Here is a 21,627-nt window from a genome sequence, read left to right as displayed (position 1 = left end):
GGTCATGAGAATTTGCATAATTATGATTAAGGAACTGCCCTCCCAGCCCATTGTTCCTTCAGTGGGCTGGTTTCAGTCATTATGCAAATGTACTGTTTATAAGATTGAGGAAACCTGCAGTCAGCTGAGACTGAAGACGTCACCTGGATGAGTGACAAAACGTTTCTCCCGCTGAAAACGTCCAGATGAACAGAATCAACTTTTGGAGATTTACTTACTTGGCTGATTGAGCATCAAGACGTTTCATCATGACAACTCTAAACCAATACAATCCTTTTGCTCCACCTCTCATCATTCCCCACGGAGCTTCGACAGGACTGCTGACCACAGTGTTTTAGCCGGCCTGCCCAGGGCGGCTAACACTGTTGTTCAGTCTGACACCACCGATGTCATTCAAGGCTATCCATATCTCGCCTTTATACCTCATTGACCTGGTTCAGATCACCATCCCTTCCCCCCAGCTAGCCACCGTGGGGCGCAGGGCTTTCTGCTGCTCTGCCCCCCGTCTTTGGAACTCTCTTCCTCCTGAGATAAGAAACATCACTTCCCTCCCTCTTTTTAAGTCCAGACTCAAAACTCACCTGTTCACATTAGTCTATTCCACTTAAATTTTTCCATCCTGCTACTTTCATTTATTTTATTTATTTGCTCAACGTTTTATCCTTATTATTTTGTAAATTGTTATGTTTGTTGTTGTTATTGATTGTGTACAGTGTCCTTGAGTGTTTTGAAAGGCGCTTTATTAAATAAATTGTATTATTATTATTATCATTATTATTAGAAGAGATGTAAGATTTGTTTGATATGTAAGTACAAAACTCTTTGTCCAGCATCATATTTCCCAAATCCGTCCAGCGGGACAGATCGGAGTCTTTGTCGGACCAATTCTGGCCCCGAACCTAATGTTTGACATCCCTGATCTCAACGTTTGTTTTCAGCAGCATCAAAGCACAGGGCAAACTTCATAGCGCTGATACGTTTTTCTTCATTTTAAATGCTTACAGAAACAAACTCACTCACTGCACACTTTAACACACAAACACACACACATGCACAAACACACACACAGCAAAATGACCTGATCCAGAAGAAAAGACTGTCAGAACTCTTTTTGCCTCCTATTATTGTCAGAGAGCTTTCAGGAAGGCTGTACAGAAGCATGACGGACCCGACCACAGCCGCCCTCCTCTGGGGAACAGGAACCTGCTGGCCACTAGCTGCTCCCACTGGAGGAGTGGGTATGGGTGCACAGGTAGGCGGTGTCGAGGCAGGCCTCACCGTAGAGACCGGCCACTTCCATGGGGAGCTGACAGACTTTCTATTAGCTGCATCCGGTGCTTAGACCGGTCCTGCAGCTGGTCCCACTGGCTGGCCCCGTGTTGGTTCCACCACGCCACACTCCTGGCTATCAGCACCACTGTAGATGCATGTTGGACCCAACCACATTGTAACACATTCCGAATACATGTCTTTATTTCCAGTTGCTGTACACTCCAACGCACTTGGCTGCAGCCTTGCAGCTGCCAGCCACACATCAACAACAACAACTACAACAGGACCCAGTACAGTCCCACGGGAAAGACCAAAGAGCTGTCATGTTATTTTGTCTTATTCAAATAAAACATACACTAAAATTAGAGACTGTTCGTTTCTTTGGAAGTGAACAAACTTACAAATTTAGCAGGAGGAAGTGAATTTTTCCCTCACTGTAATATCTGAATTCCCCCTCGCTCTGAGTTCACGAACTCCTTAAAGCATCGTTTTCCACACTGAGCTCAGTTTTAATTTCTCTGCTCCATCACCAAGCAACACTGACCAACCACAGTCCAGTTAACCAGTTAGACCCTGGCTTTGGTTCAGTCTGATGACACGGTGCCCCCCTCCCCAACCCGTGCTGAACCCGTCTTTTCATTCTAGAGACAGAAGCCTTCAAACTGCTGCAAGGCAAACAATTCACCTCAGACTGAATTAAACATGCAGAGAATAAGGCACCTTTTCTTTTTTCAATTAAAATAAGAGGACACAAAGTTGACGTACCAGTCTGTTCACATTGTTTGCATGAAGGAGTGGCTGCAACACTTCCTCTTATAGGAAGCGACTGAAACAGAAGCACAGCAGTTTCTACACTGTGTGATTAACTCGTGCAGTTCATGTAAACTTGAATTTAAGAACAACAGAAAATATTAGAGGAGCTAGGTCAACTTTACCCATCAAAGAGGACAGACTTACTCCAGCAGGTAGGCAGAGTCCTTCTTGTTCTTGCTCTTTAACAGCTTGTACTACAGACGGTTGGAGGAACAGCAAACTTTTATTAATCCAGAGTTTTGTCTCTCAGATTTTCATTTACAAAAGAAAGAATTTAAAGTCAGGCAGTAGTAGAGCAACAAAACGTTGACAGGAAACTCACAGAGGGAGCATTACCACCAACCTGGCATCCCAACATACACACACACACACACACACACACACACACACACACACACATCTAAGCTGCTTTTTCAGTGATTTAGTTATTGAACCTTAAAGATCTAAAGTATTCTTTGACATTTTCAAGTGAAAAAAATAATCTGTTGGTGAAATCTGAAAAATGCAATTAAGGGTTAATAACAGCCTTATAACAACACCTACACCTCTTTCAGAGCGCTGACAGATTTAATGAAAGAGAAATGAAGCAGATCAGAGTCGACATCTATCTCGTAGCTGGAGATGGTGTCTGACCACAAAATCCCAGCAGTCAAAGTTTTGCATCAGGCCCGCCCTGAGAGGGCGGAGCAAGCGTGACGTAAACGCAGTGGCAGAAACGTCGTAGGCATCAGGTGTGGCCAGGCAGGCAGCCGTGTTGAGACAAACCAGTGAGTTTTCGTTCACGATGGCAAAGAAAAGCTTTTATTTCTTCTTTGGTAGGTCTGATTTTGACTTTATTGCACTTTTACTTTCATAAATCCGTCAGTGTGAAGCAGTGAGGTGATGATTCAGCCATTCTGCTTGTGACCTTTCAGTGGCCTGGAGCTAGCTGCTGCTAAGAGGCTGTAGCTTAAAAAAAACGTGGTTATTGATAATTATATATTTATTATTAAATAATTAAATTATAACTTTGTTTGGTTGGTTGTTCTGTGTGTCAGTACGAGAGGAAGCTGTGACGTTTCCACAGCACTATGCTGTGTGTGATAGTGGGAAGTACAGATGTATTAAAGCGCGGCGCCGTGTCCCTGCTTCTTAAAGATACAGTTAACCAATCAAACAAACATTCATTATTATTTTTTAACTTCTCATTCATTTTTTGTTCAATGAAATTTATTGAATGTGACAAACTGCTCACACTGTGATCTATTACGTTTGTTAGAGTTAATAAAATCATGAAAATGAAATAATCATAAAACACGTTACTGATACTGATATTCTGCAGTTCTCTGTGTACTTCTGTTCATTATACTATGATTTCTGAATGTTTCCACCAAATTGTTAAATGAAAACTATTATTCATGGATGTTACCATGTTATTAACAGGTTTGTCATGTTGCACATGGGTGTAACTTTGTGCTGAGCATTGGGTGGGGGGTAAGACGTCTGTCTAAATAAATAAATAAATCTGGGTAAATTCCCGGATGATTAAACATGCAACTATTTTGATGATAATAACTGAAATGAGCAAAGAAATTCAATAGCCTACTCATGCAAGACAATTCATAATTTTATTGGGGGGGGCGGGGGGGGGGGGGGGGTATTGGCTGGGTCTGATTTTTGGAAATTATGCCCCTGTGTTGTTACACGTACATTAGTGCACCATTACTAACTGGTGTTGCCTCATAAGTATTTGTGCATACATTATTACCTTCAGTTTCTGGTTTTTATCCAGTTACAAAAATGTCAACAGAACATGCTCATCTGAAATCGCTGGTCATACAGTGTCTTACTGGGTTGTTGCTTTAGAAATTAACATATTGTTTCCACATCGTTAGCGCCTTGTTGCCTCTGTATTGTCCCACTATTACCACGTTTGTTTTTAAAACTTTGTTATAATTTTCATTAATAGTTGGATGGCTGACAGGTTGCATGATTTCAGACTTCCAAAGGAGCGACTATGATGAATGGCGCTTATTGTTTCCTGTTCGTTCTGACTGAACCTTTGTCTGTTTCGTTGCAGCTCTCTGTGGGTTCCCACTGGTGGCAGCTTCCTCTGAAACTAATGGAACCAGAGGAGAGCCATTACTCTGGCAGTGCACACTCAGCAAACAGTTCGATCCACAGAAAGTCGGCATTTATTGGCAGAACCAAAACAATAATGAAATGCTCCACTATTACAGAAATGGAAAGGAGGATTTGGAACATCAAAGCTTGCCATTTAAAAACAGAACCAAAATCTTTCCTGATCAGTTACGATCTGGAAACTTGTCCCTTATCATCGATCCGCTGATGCATGAAGACAACCTGAAGTCCCTTAAAGTCGTTTTCAACCACGCAGGAGAAATCGAGGACAAACTCTGCCAAACCATGGTTCATGTAGCAGGTTGGTATCTGCGTCATTTTACAGCACATCAAACTTGTTATCTTATATCTGTCATTAATACATATTTACAATATTTACAGCTAATTTTAAGGAGCCAAACATCGAGATCAACCAAAAGAAGATGACAGCAACTTGCACAACACAGGGGGGCTTTCCTGAACCTGAACTGGCATGGATTTCCACCGACCACGAAGGACATGAACGTGCACTGGAACCACCTGATGTTCCGACCCTGCAGATCCACAAGGAGGAAGACGGCACCTACAGCGTCATCAGCACAGCCAACATCACGGGGTCAAAGACGGTGACCTGCAACGTTTACAACCCAACTTCTAACAAGACTGTGGGAGCAACTGCAGACCTGCCTGCAGGTACACAGAGGATTACATCACCATTAATCAGCATCCAGCTGACAACTTGCATTGCTGAAATGAGCAGAGCTGCTGATCAGCTGCAGTTTTATTTGTGGTCCATTACTGTCACAGCACAACTTACTTACACACCAAATAAACTGAAGCTACTATTTGTGACTTTACATTTATACTACATGGATGATTTCTGTGTTTAATGCAGTCGTTAACATAAACTTCCACTACATTCATGATCCATGCAGTCACAATAACTTTATGTTGCATTTGTGGGTGATGCACAATCTGCTTATTTACAGTTGAAGGTCTGCCTGTGGCTGAAACGGCTGGGATTGGAGTATTTATAGTAGCCATCGTACTTGTAGTACTCATAGTACTTGTAGTACTCATAGTACTCGTAGTACTCGCAGCCTTTGGCTACAAGAAATGTAAGTAAGCTTCTGAATGTTGTTCTTTTACCATTTTAGCAGATACAATTATCTGATTTCGTGTCGAACAATAATTATGGACAGCTGATATTAATATGTAAACATCAAAATTTTAATTTATTACAAAAAATGTTGCGCACACATTAACCAGAGTGCTCTTAGTGTCACAGCAGCATCATTAACACTGAACAAAAGTTGGCAAGCGCCCCCTGCTGTCCTGGTTTGTGACTGACACATTTTTCTTTTGCTCTAGATCACCAACAGAGACAACTGAGGCCAGACAGCCCTGAGCCGTCAGCTGCTTATCTTTCCAACGGTGCTTTGCTAGCAGAGAATGGAGGTGTGTGCTAGTGCTGTACAGGAAGGTGGCGCTGCACACGGGCTGACCAGTACTGGCAGGACTTTGTCGGGGATACGCGTGTTAAACCAAACACTGCTGCTCTGCTGTATCTCAATGCAGGAACGTTGTCCTTCCATTTCAGGGGCAGACAGCCAAAGAGAAAGCTCAGGAGAAGCACAGCTCTGAGGTCAGCTCTCCTGCCATCGAGGCAGAATGACCACAAATGAAGCCTGCATTAAGATTCAGAGTGAGACCAAGACCAGAGACGAGCTTCATCTCTGTGGCATTATTTAATTTAGAGCTCCACATGATGGGCTGTACCTCGTTATGCTCAGTATTTGTAATTCTTGCTTGAAACTGAGAGATTTCTGAGCTTTAACATTTCTCCCTCTGTGAAGATAAACTGAAGGATCTTGTTACTGTACTTACGTAGAAGGTATCTGGACTTCAGTATTTTCTGACAACTTTTTACTGCCTACATGTTAACACTACTTTCTACTCCTTGACTTTTCAAAACAGACTCATTACTTTTGGTTCAACGGTATCATTTATAGTGTTTATACTCTGGGTTAAAGCGGGCGTACGTATGTCGTCGGCTTCTAGTTTCTACAGAAGAGGAAAGAGCATCAAGGATGTTTCTCCAACGTTTCTATCGGCTCAACAAACATCAGCAAAGACACAGTTTGTCTCACAGTTTGTCTCACAGTGTGTGCTAAAGCTAAAGGTGAGAGCTACGTTCACTCAGAGATGGAGACAGATCAGAAAGACGGACAGGAGAGGAAGAGCTTAGACTTAATGTTTATATCCTTAACCATACTATGCAGTTACAACCTATAATTATCTGAGCTTAGTCCACAACAGCATCGGCACGTTTAAAGTGAAATATTCTTTTACTCTCTTCACCTTAAAAACTATCCTAAAATATGATGACAGCATCCATCTCATCCTAAAACGACTAAACAGCCGATTCATGAACAAAATAACTGACAGACATCAAAATGTGAAGATTTGTATTTCCCTTGAAGTCACTTTGTCCTCATGTAAACGCGTTCATGCACATTCAAGTGTTTTCTTCCTACAGGACACCTGACCAACAAACATGTAATAGTATTTGTACAGTAACAGTATCCAGAGTACTTTAGGTTCGAATCACTGCTGCGGTTGTTTTGGCTCAGCCAAACAGGTGTGGTTCACATCCATGTGTGTCCACTCATGAGAAGGACACACATGTAGTCCTGCATTCACTTCATCAATGAATCCGAGTGAACGTTTGTCCTGCATTAACTCTGTGGGGTCTTCACCTTACAGTAACACGTGTGTTTGTTCACTGATATGAATAAAAGTGAACTACAGGTGTTCCTGAAACGTGTCTTTATTAGAACAGGACGGATGGATGAGCACAGCCCTCTCAGCACAGGGCTGACACCCCTTTGCCCCTTATAATAAATACAACACAAATATATTAGGACAGGTTACTAAACCAGGCTTACAGGTAAAAGGACATTTACTGAGTGGATCGTGTCAGCTCTTGCTTTTCAAGGACAGCGAGCAGCAAAGTACAGTTAGCAGTGTTTGTTCTGATGAAGACTTTAAACTGTAAACAGCAGCGCAGTGAACAAGGATCTGTGTCCACGAATCCTCAGCAGTCACAACACTTAAACATCATAGTTCAAAATGTACCACTCTTCATGAAGCAGATCAAGTCCTGAATGCAGCCTTCAGTCTGCATCACGTTCCATCTGCGCTTTAAAGACACTCAGCGTTTCCTTGGATTTTCACTGTAGTTCAGTTCATACAGGAAGTCGGGAGTTTTGCTCTTTCATCTCAGCCAATAAGACCAGTCAGAATTTATTCTCAGGAAAAAACAGAGGAACTAAAAGAAATTGTAAGAAGTTTGTTTTTTTTGTTTGCTGTTTATATTTAAGCTAAAAAAAAAAAAGAAATCGAATTAAAAAAAAAATCATTTATAATTTTCTAATAATACATGTAGAGTTGCATATCCATAACAGCATTCAGTGCAGGTTTAGAGTGTTTCATTTAGTGAAAGCTGTTGATCCACTTCTCAAATAATCTCTAAGGATCTGAAGGAAGACATGCAAATATCTCTGCTCATTATTAGGCTAAAAGCGTGATATAGACAATTATATATTTTAGCAGCATCCCCATAAGGCATATCACAGCCCTGCACACCAGCACAGCGCTTATATTATGCTTCAATCAAGATATAGTTATGATTTAACCACATTAGCTCAACGAGGTCACAAAAATATCCCACAATACCAGAAATGACATGCTCAGCACTACATAACCCACATGGAAAAGAAATAGTAAAAACTTATATGATTTACTCATGAAAGTGGCCACTTTCTCATTACTTTCATATATTGTTTTAGTATCCAAAACACACAAGTTTCATTATATAATTTTTCAAGGGATCTTATATCTGTTTTCACTCTTGTGTGCTTTTCATACAAGTTTCACACAAGACAGATACAAACTTTATAAGAGTTATATATATCTTTTCCATATGGGTAAATTTTCAACAAAAGTTGGACTTCAGTCTGTTAACCACCAAATTAGTCTATCCTGGTCAGCTAGCTAAAAGTCTTTACTTTAGCAGCCTAAATCAGAGGCTAACATTAGCATTTGCTAGCACCAGCCAGGATAGTCTGAGGCTAAAACTAGAGTTTGTGTAACTTTTCCTGAAACCCTTTAAAGTGCACAGTAAAGGCAACCGTGGAGCATAAGTATTATTATGGAACTTATTATAGTCCTAAAATCTAAACTATCTAAGCTCTCTATACATCAGTAAAACCATGAAGTCTTTACTTTTCCCAGTTATCTACATGGCTGACTTTAGCTAGTTAGCTAGCTAGCAGTCAGAGCTGTGCAAAGCCCAGAGAGAAGCAGACAACTAACTATCCGGCAGTGTTGCCAACTCCTCCAAGGGCGTAGATTTGGTTTTGGCATTGGTGGGGACGGATGATTCAACCACCGAACCCTGCCCTGTTTCTTTTGTTCCCCTTTTTTGTCTTTGCTTCTTGATAAAAGGAGAAGTATACTTGCCTACATATGCTATTCTACCTGCTTTTAAACCATTTAAAATTACAATTCATAGTTTTATATGTGAATTATATAATGTTAAATTACTATTAAACAAATGACTAAGTATTTTAGACTTTAGTTTACTTCAGCCATATTCCATATGAATCAGGTATCATACAAACATAAAAATAGCTTCAAATACAGTCATGACAATAAAAGAATATGACTTTAAGGACTTAACAACATTACTTCAGTTATAGTACACCAACATCTCTTATACATCAGCACTAAGGGAACACTGAATGACCTGGTGGGTTTTGTCCATAAAACTACTCATGAAAGATTACCACAGAGTAAAAGATCTCTCAGCAAAATTCTGCAACATTTTAGGCACTACTGCCCCGATCAGATCAGTGAGCTGGGATCTTTTATTCTAAACATGAACTACTGTTACCAGTTGGTGTTGGCACAAAACCTTCGGCCTTCTGTTAGAAAGCGGAAGATAAAGAGGAACTTCATCTTTCAGCACAGCAATGACCCAAAGCACACATCCAGAACAACAACAGAATGGATTCACCAGAATGAGGCTGAGGCTTTGGAAGAGACCGGACAGAGTCCAGACCTGAATTCCAACATCTGTCGGCTGATCTGAAGAGGGCTGTGCACAGGAGATGTCCTCGCAATCTGTCCGATTTGGACGGTTTTTTGCAAAGAAGAGTGAGCAAATATTTCCACATCAAGACGTGCCATGCTGATAGGTTCCTACCCAAAAAGACTGATTAGAGTGATAAAGGGCAAAGGTGCTGCAACAAGGTATTAGTTTAAGGGTGTGCATATTTGTGCAACCAGGTTATTTTAAGTTTTTTATTTTCACCTGTGATCTTGTGTCACCATTACTCTCTGAGCTTTGTGTAGGTTCTTCTGTCACCTGACAAATAGGACATACATGACAATAAGAATAAAATGTGGAGCTGCTTCAGTGTTTCTGTCAATTTGTGCAGATCTTGACTCGTCAGTAATGTTTGTAGGGTGAGTGCATTTTTAAAACAAGTTGTGCAAACTGCACTACAAGGTGGAATATTTGCAAAATCATGACTATTCATGACTATGACCTATGAATATGTCAGTGCCATTAGGATGAAATTATTGTGTCACCAACATTTTAACGTTAGACATATAATTAATTCTAACAGCCTCTGTAAACTAATATCCTGGCTGCTCGAGGCTGCTGTTTTCTCTGACAGTTTCAATCAAAATTAGAAATGCTGCTCTGAGACTGAGAGAACTAATAGTGCTGCCTGTTGTGCAGTTATTTTCCAAAACACGTTATTCATGGTTACATACAGTTTTAGACTGATGTGGGCCAAAGCCTAGCATAGCCTGTAACGTTATTATGACGGACACATGTTATGAGTGAACTTGACTTTAAGTGACTTACAGGTTTCTTTGAAAAACACTTTCTTATATCCAGGTTCTTCCTCTTTGCTGCCGCCCTCCTCTCCTCCTCGCAGGTCCTGGCAGTGCAGGTTTGCCGCTGCTAAAACTAAACAGAGCTCCCTGAAAGGCTCAGCCAATCACATTGGCCATATTTGTCACATGAGGTAGGACTCCAGTAGAGGTAATTTAACTCTTTCTGCACCGCTGGGTGAATGAGACGTTGACAGATCGTTTTTGTCTTTCTTTCTATCGGGTTTGTTTTTCTTTTCTTGAAGAGATCAAATTATTGGTGGGGACACGTCCCTTCCGTCCATGCCAAATCTACGCCTTTGAACTCCTCAGTAAGGAAAATCGCTATTCGCTGTCCTAAAAGTCACTAGAACTCGCTAAATCACATCATCGCCTAATCTGCTTTGGTCATGTCCACGTAATTGTAACAGACACTGTAGGAGAGAGAAATAACATTGTGGAAGAGACGTAAAGTGAGTAAAAAAACACCCAAAAGTATTTAGAATATGTTTAGAACTACAAATTAAATTTCTTTTAGCAATTATTGTTTTTTAAAGGTCACAATTCCAACCCTGCTCCTTTATCCGAAATAGGCACTCTGGCAGAGTTACTTTGTGTGTGTGTGTCTTTTAAGTAGTTTTAAACCTTGTGATCCATAAAAAGTAACAGTAAAAGAAGAACATTTTTAACCATTAACAAACAAAATGGACATAGCACGCCTCACCAGACAGCTTCAGTTGAAATCGGATGAACAAGATGGACTTAAGGCTCTGCAAGGACATCCCATTTCTATGTTTTCAATGATGGGAATGATGTATTTTAGTGCCTTGATTTATTTTAGACAAAGAAAATGTACATTTACTGCTGCAATACATTTGCACTTTGTAGGCATAAGGGTGAATATCTCCTGCTCTGACATCAGCTAGGGGGGGACTGCTCCGTGAGGACTACCCGCTGCCTGTGAGCGCTTTGGCACGGGCGAGGTGCCCACCTGTTGCCCACCTGCACCTGTGGCAGCACCTGTTGCTTGTTGAGAGTAAGAGCGATAGGTGTCATCATAAGTCTCCAATAACACCAGAAAAAGTCACCAGATTTGTCACTAGTCGCTTTTTAGAAAAAAGTGGCTAAGGGGGTCTGAAACTCACTAAATATAGCGACAAACTCGCTAAGTTGGCAACACTGCTATCCGGTCTTTAAGTGATGATGAGCCTGCTTCCAGGTCCAACCTACGGTGTGTTTATTAAGGCTGTTGTGTTTTTAACATGTTTTGTATCTTGTTCTATTTAATCTGAACAAAAAACACAGTCAGTGATCACTGTCAGCCTCTCTCGGTTTTTACCACCACTGTTCATTTTAAAGCTCAGTTTTTAAACCCTTACGATGTAACGCCAGCCCAGCCCATGCAGCAGTATATGAATGACTAACTTCGTATTGTGGATGGATTATCTCAGTTGTTCTCCTGACTGAAGTTTGGTCCGTTTACAGCATCCTGCCATGCGATTGGATTTGTCTCTAACCATCGGGAACCCTCACGTTAACTTTTATCGAGTGGAAAAAAGTTAGCGTTCATCCTCCAGCTTCACTGTGCTATATCATGTTTAGGTGGAAGCTAGCGAGCTAACTTCCTGCTATCTTCTAAATCCGTTAAACTTCATAAAGTCTGTTTTCATGGATGTTAAACTTAATTGTTACACTGATCATTTTATTAAAGATGAAAGAATTTAGACAGTTTTTAACTCTCAGTGATCGTTTGATGTTGGGACCAGAAGCGGAGTTTGGATGGGGAAACAGCAAATGACCTCAGACTTAAAGACCAGATGGTATTCATGAAAACTGCTCCAGCCACTGGAAGCCAAACCGAGTATCACAGCGAAAGATAATTAACTAAAATGGAAAGTTTATATCGTGTTAAACCTAAATAACGATTATTTTCAAAGTAAGTCAGCAAAATATTCCTGACTTATCTGGATACAGTGGACACCATTTAACAAATAAATTAACAATTCTTTCTAAACAAAATCACTGAGTGTTTTGAAAAACATTATCTTAATAAAAAAAATCTAAAAGTTTAATATTTACCACAGAAATGTGAAGGCAGCTTCTCCAACTCCAGAGTCTAAAACCTAAATGAAGCCTTAAAAAAGTTTAATGTCTGCTCTTGCTCTTATTTTGCCCTCCTTTTGGGGTTCTTGCTCCCACAATGCACTGCAATAGTTAAGAAGTACAGAAAAATACCTGTAAATGACCAGTGATGGGAATAACAGCGTTACAAGTAACGGCGTTACTTTTTTTAGTAACGAGTAATCTAACTAATTACTATCCCTATCGTTACAACACCGTTACAGTTACTAACAAGAAAATGCGGTCGCGTTACTATTTTTCAGCAAACAGACGGTTGAAGCTGTGTTCAGTTTACCGCATCTTATATCAGTTGCAGGAAGTAGCTGTAAGTAATCTGGACGCTGCAGCTTTAAGCAGCTGCGCGCTCCCGCGGGCGGAAATCACTTTCTGGCCGACGATCACTTTTTGGCAAAACACCTGGAGCTCAGGGGGCAAAACAATCGCACGAGTGCTGCTGTTTGACTGAGGAAGAATAAAGTAGTCGTGGTAAGCCAATCACATGACCACTTAAAGACAAAGCAACAAGGTGACATATACCAGTTTATAAACTGTGTTGATAGGCCAGTAAAACCAGAGTCATGATAAACAAGTTTCCTCAATAGTTTCGTCACGTTTACTGTCTAAGGACAGCAGCGAGACCTCTCTGCTTATGAGCAAAAAAAAACCACAACAAAAAACAGCCCGTTCGTGTTGGTGGAAAAATGCACCATGTCGACCAATCAAAAAATGATATGGAAACATGACATTTGGTTGTTTAGGAAGAGGGGGAAGATTTAGGAGTGACGGCGAGAGAGAGAGAGATGTGAGAGATTTGTGACGTTTAGCGTGTTTGGAGTGTGTAGTTAGTGTGCTGTCTTGTGTAGTTAGTGTGTAGTGTTGTGGATAGTTTTGTGTTGTGTGTCAGAACAATGAGGCGACTGCTGTCTCCAGGTAGAAACAGCAGTGACACACCTGCTGCTGTCAGACCTGCAGGTATCAGGCTGTGATGTTCTCCTTTATAGTGGACAGAAATTATTTTTTTGGAGTGGCACAAATAATTTGTGGCATCTTATTGAAGAACAGCTGATTGTTCTGTAAATAGTTTGAAATGGTTATTAAAAAGGGGTAAAAGGTAAATGGATGCAAATAACTTTGTTGTTTGCAAAACTTGTGCATATAAATTAAAATTGACAATTTATATTTGCATTTAAAGTTATGAAATATGATTCATTAAACATGTTTGTGGTTGTTACAGTAAAAAATATAACTTTTTCTACTCGGATTTTATGTTTGTTGTCTGATTTTAGATCAGTTGTGTTATTACAGTTTGTCAAAATGAAAACATGACTGTAGATTCAGACACGTGAGGTTGTGCTGAAAAGGATGATACCAAACAAGGCAAATAAACAGTTTTTAAAGGTGAAATGTGGAGGAAACATCAAAAGTAGTTAAAAATGGCCGATTATACCCTGGACCCCAGAGGGTTAAACATTTTTTTTAAGTAACACAATAGTTACTTTTCAAGTAATTAATTACTTTTAGAATCTGGTAACTCAGTTACTAAGTCAGTTACTTTTTTGAAGAAGTAACTAGTAACTATAATTAATTACTTTTTCAAAGTAACTTGCCCAACACTGCTAATGACTAATACGGGAAGCAGAGCATTAGACGGGCCGACCTTCTTCTGGCTGTAATAAGAAGATGTCAGTCATAAACTCTGGGTAAAGGGTGGACTTTAGAAAAGGACGTGTCCTGCAGAAACAGTCATAACATGGATGTTGGTCACTGCGCAGTCCAGTCTTTATTACTCAGTCCCAGCAGACCACTTCCAAAACCCGCTCACTTCCTGTTTCAGTCCAAACAAACAGCCGAGCGCACGGTGGACGGTCCTTCCTCCTCCTGATAATGCTTCCTGCTCCATTCTCCCGACGACTCCTGACAGAAAACAAGTCGGCTGCAGTCTGCCACTTTAAAAATTTGTAGCATGAAGTAAAGTGTTGCGTGGCTTCTCTTATAACTCCTCTAAAGTTATGGTAAAAAGAGAGTCAGCTGATTCAGAAGGACCCGGCGTCCTGCTCAGTGTGGAGCTGGACCTGTCAGCGTTCATTAAGATGTCATACTGTCAATAAGAGACGATAAATAAAAAAGGCTCCAGCATCCGCGTTCACGTTGGTGTTCATGTCCAAAAACGCGAGTTCCTCTAACGTCCACAGTCAAACAGGAAGACCTTCATCCTGTGGAGGATCTTCTTCCATTTACTTGTTTTTGTTCAATCAGAGAAACAAAAGAAAGTTTTTCATTAACAGGAAAGAAGTGATTTGAACACTGAAGACCAACATTTTCCTAAACATCCAACAAACTGTGTTTATTGGTGAATTCGATTGTGTCTGAAAGCAGAAGGTAGAAAAGTTCTCTCAAGCAGTGTCACGTTCAGGCTCACAAACACTTTTCTGTTTCCTAACACTTTGTGGGACAGACTGTTGGACCTGAACTTCCACATCTTCTCTCTCCCAGAATCTCTCAGGTACTCCAGCAGGTGCTCTGAGGCAACTGCTTTTGTGATGCAATACAAATAAAATTGAATTGAACTGGTGCACTCTGCCTGTGTCCCTGCTCCCTACTGTCAAATTAGCTTTAGTTGCTGCACTGTGAATAGCTGGTACCAGCTAGTACCAGCTAGTAACCAATCTTAACTGTGCTGACTCAAGCTGTGGACACAGAGCTTTGAAAAAGCTTCTTTTTCTTTTCAGGACCTGCAAACCTGTTGAAATGGCTGCTTGTGTATTAGCATTCACGTTCTTCATGTATGAACTCTCAGACTCTTTTCTGGACTTGCCCCTCTGCATGTCTAATCCAAGGAAACAACTCCAGTCCACCTCTCAGCAGGTCACAGCTAACCTGCCGAGAGCTGGGTTTAGTTTTAACCACATGTGACTTGTAGAAACTAGAGGATCTTACTTTTCAACTAAAGCCTCGTCCATTCTGGACATCAGACGTTTTCCTGTAAAACCTGCTGCACACAGGCAAAGGTTCAGCAAAAAGAGGTGGAAGCTGAATAACCCCCACCCTAGATGAAGCACCACTACCCTGGTGGATGTTAAAGGGTTAAAATTCTGATTCCTGGTGCCTTGCTCTTGGGTGACTGTTACACCGTCAGCGCTGCAGACCGGAGCCCAGTGATCTGAGCAGCAGAGCAGTACGTACGGACAGACTGCAAACGTTCACCTAAAACACAGAAGCTAAAAGCTTTTTAAGAACGTGGTGAAACCTGCAGATCTGACTCCTGTTTTCTGTCTTTGTACTCGGCTGTAACTCAGACAATACTGACTCAGCACACAAGCATTTATATCAATCATCACTCACATTGACAGAACACACAAAGAGCGATGCTGATAATCCCCACGATGACGGTAATGATGACGATGACAGCTATGCCACCTTTAAAAAAAGACAATAAAAAGAGTGTGGTGTTAGTTTTACTGATCACGTCTGTCAGTGTGGCAGAGGCTTGTTCTGCTCCGAGGACACAGCAGAAGAAACAAAGATGGCTGAGCCTTCTAGAAACATTTGATCAGATTATCCTGATGCCCTACAGGAGAATATCGGTGTTGTTGTTAGTGAGTCTACATCAGAGGTGTCCAACTCCAGGCCTCGAGGGCCGGTGTCCTGCAGGTTTTAGATCTCACCCTGGGTCGACACACCTGAATCACATGAGTAGTTCTTCACCAGGCCTCTGGAGACCTTCACGACATGTTGAGGAGGTCATTTAGCCATTTGAATCAGGTGTGTTGGACACGTCTAAAACCTGCAGGACACCGGCCCTCGAGGCCTGGAGTTGGACACCCCTGGTTTACATCATTACACAAGCTGGTATTAGAACAGATCTAACATGAATGTAAAGTTTATTATATCTAATAAAAATGTACAATTAGAGTAAATAAAGTTTGGCAGTTACACTCTGTGACCTGAGCTGGTGTTTCGTGGTCCTTGTGACTTTAACAGTGAGATATTACTGGCTTTTAAGTACCTGTAAACAAAGTCCCGGCAGGTGAGACGTCTTTAGTTGTTGTCTGACATTCGCCCGAGGTGGGATTACAAATTCTGCACGTTACAGTTTTTAATCCGCTGATGTTGGCTTTGCTGAAGACGCTGAATGTTCCATTCCTGGTGTTATTATCAGTCTTTACTTCCAGTGGCTCCAGGATGGTTTCATTCCCCTGGTTGTCTGTGGAGAGCCACGTCACCTCAGGTTCAGGATAGCCCCCCGCCGTGCTGCAGGTTGCTGAGGCCTGGCTTAGCTCGACGTTTGGTTCCTGGAAGACCGCTGGAAACAAGTCACAAGGAGTTTAGCAGGGTTTTTTGGACTGTACAAATGTGTTTGAGCATGTGATTAATTTATCAGCCTGTGATGACCCACAGGAGTTAACGGCTTCTGTGGGTCATCACAGGCTGAGGACCCACAGACGTCTGTAGTTCACAAAAACATCCAAGCATCCAAACCCGGTCTGGTCCTTTCACAGGACACAGAGACACGTCATTCTCTTCATTTCTGGTCAATTTTGTACCTTTTCGATTATTTGTGGGTCAATTTATGATTTCAACATAATGTAACACGATGCAGCGTGCACTGTTCACCCCACCTGCCTCCACCTGGAATTTTACACCTGTGTGAGTCCAAATTGATGGTGAGGAAGAAGGATATCAGTGAGTCTAGAGATCAGATTACACTTTAGTTTTTAGCTCTAAGTTATTATTTTTTTATGTTGTTATTTTTAGAAACTCACACAGATTTTTCTACAGAGGTCCAAACCTGAACAAGAGTATCTAATATTTTACTTTAGCTGGTTGTGCTGAGGAGGAAAACAGGAATGTTAATCAGCTTTTGCTTTGCAGAGAGAAGTATACAGACCTGCTACATGCAGGGTCTTCTGACAGATATTCTCCTTTGAGTCATCTGAAATAAAAACAACTTCAATGAAGGTCCGATCGTGGTCCAGCATCAGGTTTCTAATCAGGAGAGAGAAATTTCCATCCTCTAATTGAGAAAGGAAGATTGCAGTCCTGTTCTGAAAGGACGAGCTTTGATAAAGAAAGTCTTCTTCTCCCTTCACATAGACGTGGGCCACAGTGGGATTGCTGCTGCCGTCCATCCCCTGCCAGTAGATGTAAGTTTGCTCACGGACAAACCTCTTAGTAAGTTTGTGCATGCACGGCCAAAGGAGCGTCTCTCCAATGCTTCCATTGATGGTTTGGCACCAGGCTGGCAGCAGCAGAGGTGCAAGGAGAACTGTGACGAAAGACAAAAAGATTCATTCATTTCAAACGAGCAAATTCAGCGCATTCATCAAAAACAGGCACAGGTCAAAGTTCACCTGACCCCATGAGGCTAAAGCAGAGTCGAAAAGGCCTTTAATGTTCACTGCTAACATGATGGAAACTAACTTTGTACATTTAAGCTTTTCCAGTCTTTTCCTGTTTATTGAAATGTCGCCCAGACCACAAGTGACTGAAAGAATGAGAGAATAGTCTAAAATGTTCACTGACGTGCAGTCTGCTGCCTTCCTGGCTGAGCAGCAGACTGTCAGTCTGAAGTTTGTTTACTGGTATTGGTTGTTGTTCAATTTTGCACCAACCAGGGAATTGTGGGGCGGGGTGTGAAGTTGACCTCGTAGAGAGCAACTACGCGAGATGTGGAGAGAAACCCAACAGATGTACAGCAAACGAGCAGGGTGAGAACTGTAAGAGTACTGAAGAATACGCTCCTGTTGGTGAATTCAGAGTTCGGTTTGAAGGTGATGAATACTTTGAGATTAATTATTTAAAATGCATTTGTTTCAAACTGTTTCTGTCAGTGTATTATTGTATTACTGATAACAGCATGTTAGTGGCTAGCAGCGTTAGCACAGGTACCACCTGTAGCTGTGTGTTACTATGGTAACGTGTGCTGATGTTGTAAGTCAGCGGTCCCCAACCCCCGGGCCTCGGACCGGTACCGGTCCGTGAGTCGTTTGGTACCGGGCCGCGAGAGTTGAGGCTCAGGTGTGAAATGTATGGTTTTGAAGGTTTTTATCGGTTTTCAGCGTTATTTTGTTATCGTTTTGATCGTTTACTCTGTTTTCCTGGGTCTTTTCACGTGTGTTATGAATAAATCTTCTTTTTTTCGGTACCGGTACTAGTTTTATTTTGTTGTATTTATCCGCGACACCTTAAAGGCCGGTCCGTGAAAATATTGTCGAGCATAAACCGGTCGGTGGCGCAAAAAAGGTTGGGGACCGCTGTTGTAAGTCATGAAAAGTTGAAATGAGTTTAAAAGCGTCATTGAGTGAATGGACTGAGTGTGCTCCCTGGAGTACAGGGCCAGGGGAGTTTTTTTCCTGGGTGGAGCACAGACCAGCCCAGATGTTGACTTCCTCTGTGGGAGTTTGGTCGCTGTAGCTTCTCATCCTTTGCTTTGTGGTTGCAGAGTGTGAGAGTATTCTGCTGTCTGAGATTCTGAGACAGTCTTTCCTTAAGTGATTGTGATTATTCAAAGTGTTTGCAAAGGACCTGACACGGACATTTATTTAATATAGTTATTTTGTTTATTCTGAAACCTCATTTCTCTTTCTTTTAACTAAAGTCTCTTATTTTGGTGTTTGAGTGTTGTTGTGTGTGAGTTTGTATTACACGTCAGGTGTTTGTGAATAGCCTGACTCACTGTTTCAGTGAGGCGTAACCACAAATTCGTATTTCATCAGCAAGCCACCAAATTAAAGGGCCCCGCCCAAAGTACTACAGCACTTTTATGCAGGGACATGTTGTAGGAATCGCATTGAGCACATACCTGTTACATACCTGCTGTCTGATTTCACTGCAGGGTTTCTGATTAAATCTGTTTATGATTTTTTTGCCTGGGTTTACAACCATTACTTAAGATTATAGTCCGTCAGTTACAGCTACTACACTGAATTATAGATAACGAACTATAACACAAAATGTTAATTTAAAAAAGGCCATTTTAAACAATGATGACTTATATTCTTTCTCTTCCAAGCTCTTTGCAACTGTTATTTGGAAAATAGTAATAACTTTCAAAGGTTTATTAAAATACACTGGCACAAACCAAAATGAGAGGAGCGACGATCTCACTTACAGAGAAAGCTCAGGAGCAGAAACTCCATCGCGCCCCGCAGGGAGAACAAAAAGCTTTGGTGAGACTCGATCAGTGGCTGCAGGATGTTCAGTCCATCAGTGGATACTCGGGCACCGCATCCTGATAAAGCACCATTTGGCTGTAAGTCACTCCAACTACAAGCTCCAGTAATGTTCTCATAAACAGTGATAGCAGCTCTGATAGCAGATTGCAGACTGTGGTGCCGTTTCCTCTTTCAGACGCCACTCTGACTCTCGCTGTGGCTTCTGGTCACATGTTATCGATGGTTATGTTCACGTTACTGTCTGAGTGCAGTTTACTGCGACTCACAGATTTCTTTTTCCCATCAGGGATCATCTGTGTGACACTTGGCAGCTACAGGATCCGAATAAATCATTTTATCTTGGATGAAACTCTCTGTGAAACTTTTTTCCCCAGAGGAGTAAAAACCAAAAAGCAGAAGTCTGAGTGCCACATGTTTCGACAGATCGCCGTCAGACCTCCTTCTTTTTGCCACTATCCGATCAGACAGGAAATGAACCTGAAACTGTGGATATTTGTTCTGCAATGTTTCATGTAACACATAAAAAAGCAAAGAAAACCAGGAATGTGGTTTATGACTGTGTGAAAGTTCAAATGTGAACTGAAACATATCTGACGGATTCTGACGAATTCAAGAAGCCGAACAGCACAAAGACTCGATCTGATGGTACAAATGTGGCAGAGCTGCTTTAACCTCTCACACTCAATGGTCATCTTAGTTTCAGTCATAAGTACAAATAATTGTGTTACAAAAATACTCTGGTAAAAATATAGATTTAAAGTAAAGGCACAGGCTTTGAAATGTACTCAGAGTAAGAAAGTAACTTGTAGCTCTTTGAAGGATGTTTCTACCAGCTATTTTTTTGCAAAGCTAACTGAACCTTGTGCTATATTAATATAATAAATGTGTGTTATTGTAGGGTCCACCTCAGGGTGAGAGATGGAAGACAGGACAAAGACATGCTGTGGAAGAGATTCAGTGCAGAGAGGTCTGTTAACACAGAGTGAGTGAAGGCGTGTGGCAGCATCCAGTACCAGTGGCTGTGAGGAGTTATCACAGCCAGTGCTAATGATCCCAAGTTTGAGATGAAATAGAAGATGGTGAGAAAGAGAACACCTACAGTTGGTAAAGGAACAACGTCACCTGAGAAAATCATGGAGGAGAGCTGAGTCCAAGGAGAAGGCTGGAGGAGCTGCTGGTGTGATCGATCTGTGCTTCTTGCCAGGGAAAGTTAAGGTTTGGTGTTACCAGTTTATCTCATATCATCGCCTCATATAGCCGCTGAAGCTGTGTGACATCACCATGACGTGACATGAAGCCACCACGTCAGCAGACCGAGGCATTCGAAATGCCAGCGTACAGGTCCGTACAGGATGGAGGTGGAACGCAGCCCAAGCAATAGACCGCAGAGAGGCTGAGGGTTTCACTCCACCTGGCAGAGCTGGCTAAAGATGGGGGGGAAACTATAAATATGGCCCAAAGCCACCAAGAAGGAGATCTCACCATCTCTGAAGTAAATGGAGGGTTTTTTTCTGCCTGTCCCGTTTGGCTCTTTTGCATCAGAATTATTGTCTAAAGGCGAAGAAAGATGCCCAACGGATTTACTTTACCAAATGGACCATCCCAGCTTTGCCGTATTGGTCTATTTGATTCACCTTTTATTGTTTATTTTATTTTATTTTCACTTGCTACATACGGGACAGACATGAGTGGGGGAAAGAAAGAGGGAAAGAAAAACAGCGGAGAAGAGGGACGGGGAAAAAGGGCAAAAACCAACAAAACATACAGACACAAAATACATCTATCAATCACCCGGATCACCTGTTTTTTTTTTTTGCCTGTCCCATTTGGTTCTTTAGCCGTCAGAACTGTTGTCTGAAGACCAACAAGGATACCCAATGGATTTACTTTGCCACTTTGCCAAATGGATCATCATGGCTTTTCCGTATCGGTCCATTTGATCGACCTTTGTTGTTATTATTTATTTTATTTTATTTTCAGTTGTTACAGATGGGACAGACATGAGTGAGGGACAGGAAAGGGAGAAAGAAAGATGAAGGAAAAGAAAAACAGAAGGGAAGAGGGACAGTGAGAAAGGGTACTTAAAAAGAGAAAGAAGAGAAAAAAATCTCCTGGATCACCTGTTGAGAGAAAAAGAAGAGAAAGCAGAGCAACATACTAAACACAACACCATCACATTAATCTAGCTAAGTGTAAA

General features: G+C 41.5%; 2 protein-coding genes across 3 annotated transcripts; one reads left to right on the top strand and one right to left on the bottom strand.

Moving 5' to 3' along the window:
- The first annotated feature begins 2,500 nt into the window (after positions 1-2,500).
- On the top strand, positions 2,501-8,850 carry LOC146370172 (ICOS ligand-like). 2 transcript variants are annotated; one of them, XM_084908437.1, is made up of 6 exons: positions 2,501-2,900; positions 4,145-4,507; positions 4,588-4,878; positions 5,175-5,303; positions 5,557-5,643; positions 5,786-8,850. In XM_084908437.1, the coding sequence occupies exons 1-6, from the start codon at positions 2,870-2,872 to the stop codon at positions 5,827-5,829; spliced, it is 945 nt and encodes a 314-aa protein (XP_084764563.1). In that variant the 5' UTR covers positions 2,501-2,869; the 3' UTR covers positions 5,830-8,850. The 2 variants fall into 2 exon arrangements, with proteins under 2 accessions (XP_084764563.1, XP_084764564.1); XM_084908438.1 differs by having other exon boundaries at positions 2,502-2,900; positions 5,557-8,850.
- A 1,564-nt stretch (positions 8,851-10,414) lies between these two features.
- LOC146370171 (ICOS ligand-like) lies at positions 10,415-19,884 on the bottom strand. Its single transcript, XM_084908439.1, has 5 exons — positions 19,367-19,884; positions 17,144-17,521; positions 16,262-16,558; positions 15,598-15,672; positions 10,415-14,492 (listed from the first exon to the last, which is right to left on the bottom strand). The coding sequence occupies exons 1-5, from the start codon at positions 19,392-19,394 to the stop codon at positions 14,464-14,466; spliced, it is 807 nt and encodes a 268-aa protein (XP_084764565.1). The 5' UTR covers positions 19,395-19,884; the 3' UTR covers positions 10,415-14,463.
- Between the last annotated feature and the right edge of the window lie 1,743 nt (positions 19,885-21,627).

Source organism: Perissodus microlepis, chromosome 16 (genome assembly GCF_051167445.1).
Source record: "Perissodus microlepis isolate ML-2025 ecotype Zambia chromosome 16, ASM5116744v1, whole genome shotgun sequence".
In the NCBI taxonomy this organism is placed as follows: domain Eukaryota; kingdom Metazoa; phylum Chordata; class Actinopteri; order Cichliformes; family Cichlidae; genus Perissodus; species Perissodus microlepis.
This window is presented reverse-complemented; position numbering and strand designations above follow the sequence as displayed.

Bases quoted from the DNA above. Each gene is read 5' to 3' on its own strand.
- LOC146370172 (XM_084908437.1), top strand. From the start codon at position 2,870: ATGGCAAAGAAAAGCTTTTATTTCTTCTTTG. The intron at 4,508-4,587 runs GTTGGTATCTGC...CAATATTTACAG, and splicing joins AACCATGGTTCATGTAGCAG to CTAATTTTAAGGAGCCAAAC. The intron at 5,644-5,785 runs GTGTGTGCTAGT...CTTCCATTTCAG, and splicing joins TTTGCTAGCAGAGAATGGAG to GGGCAGACAGCCAAAGAGAA.
- LOC146370171 (XM_084908439.1), bottom strand. From the start codon at position 19,394: ATGGAGTTTCTGCTCCTGAGCTTTCTCT. The intron at 17,522-19,366 runs GTAAGTGAGATC...CTTTCGTCACAG, and splicing joins TCTGCTCCTGAGCTTTCTCT to TTCTCCTTGCACCTCTGCTG. The intron at 14,493-15,597 runs GTGAGTGATGAT...AACAAAAACAAG, and splicing joins TCTTTGTGTGTTCTGTCAAT to TAAATGGAAGAAGATCCTCC.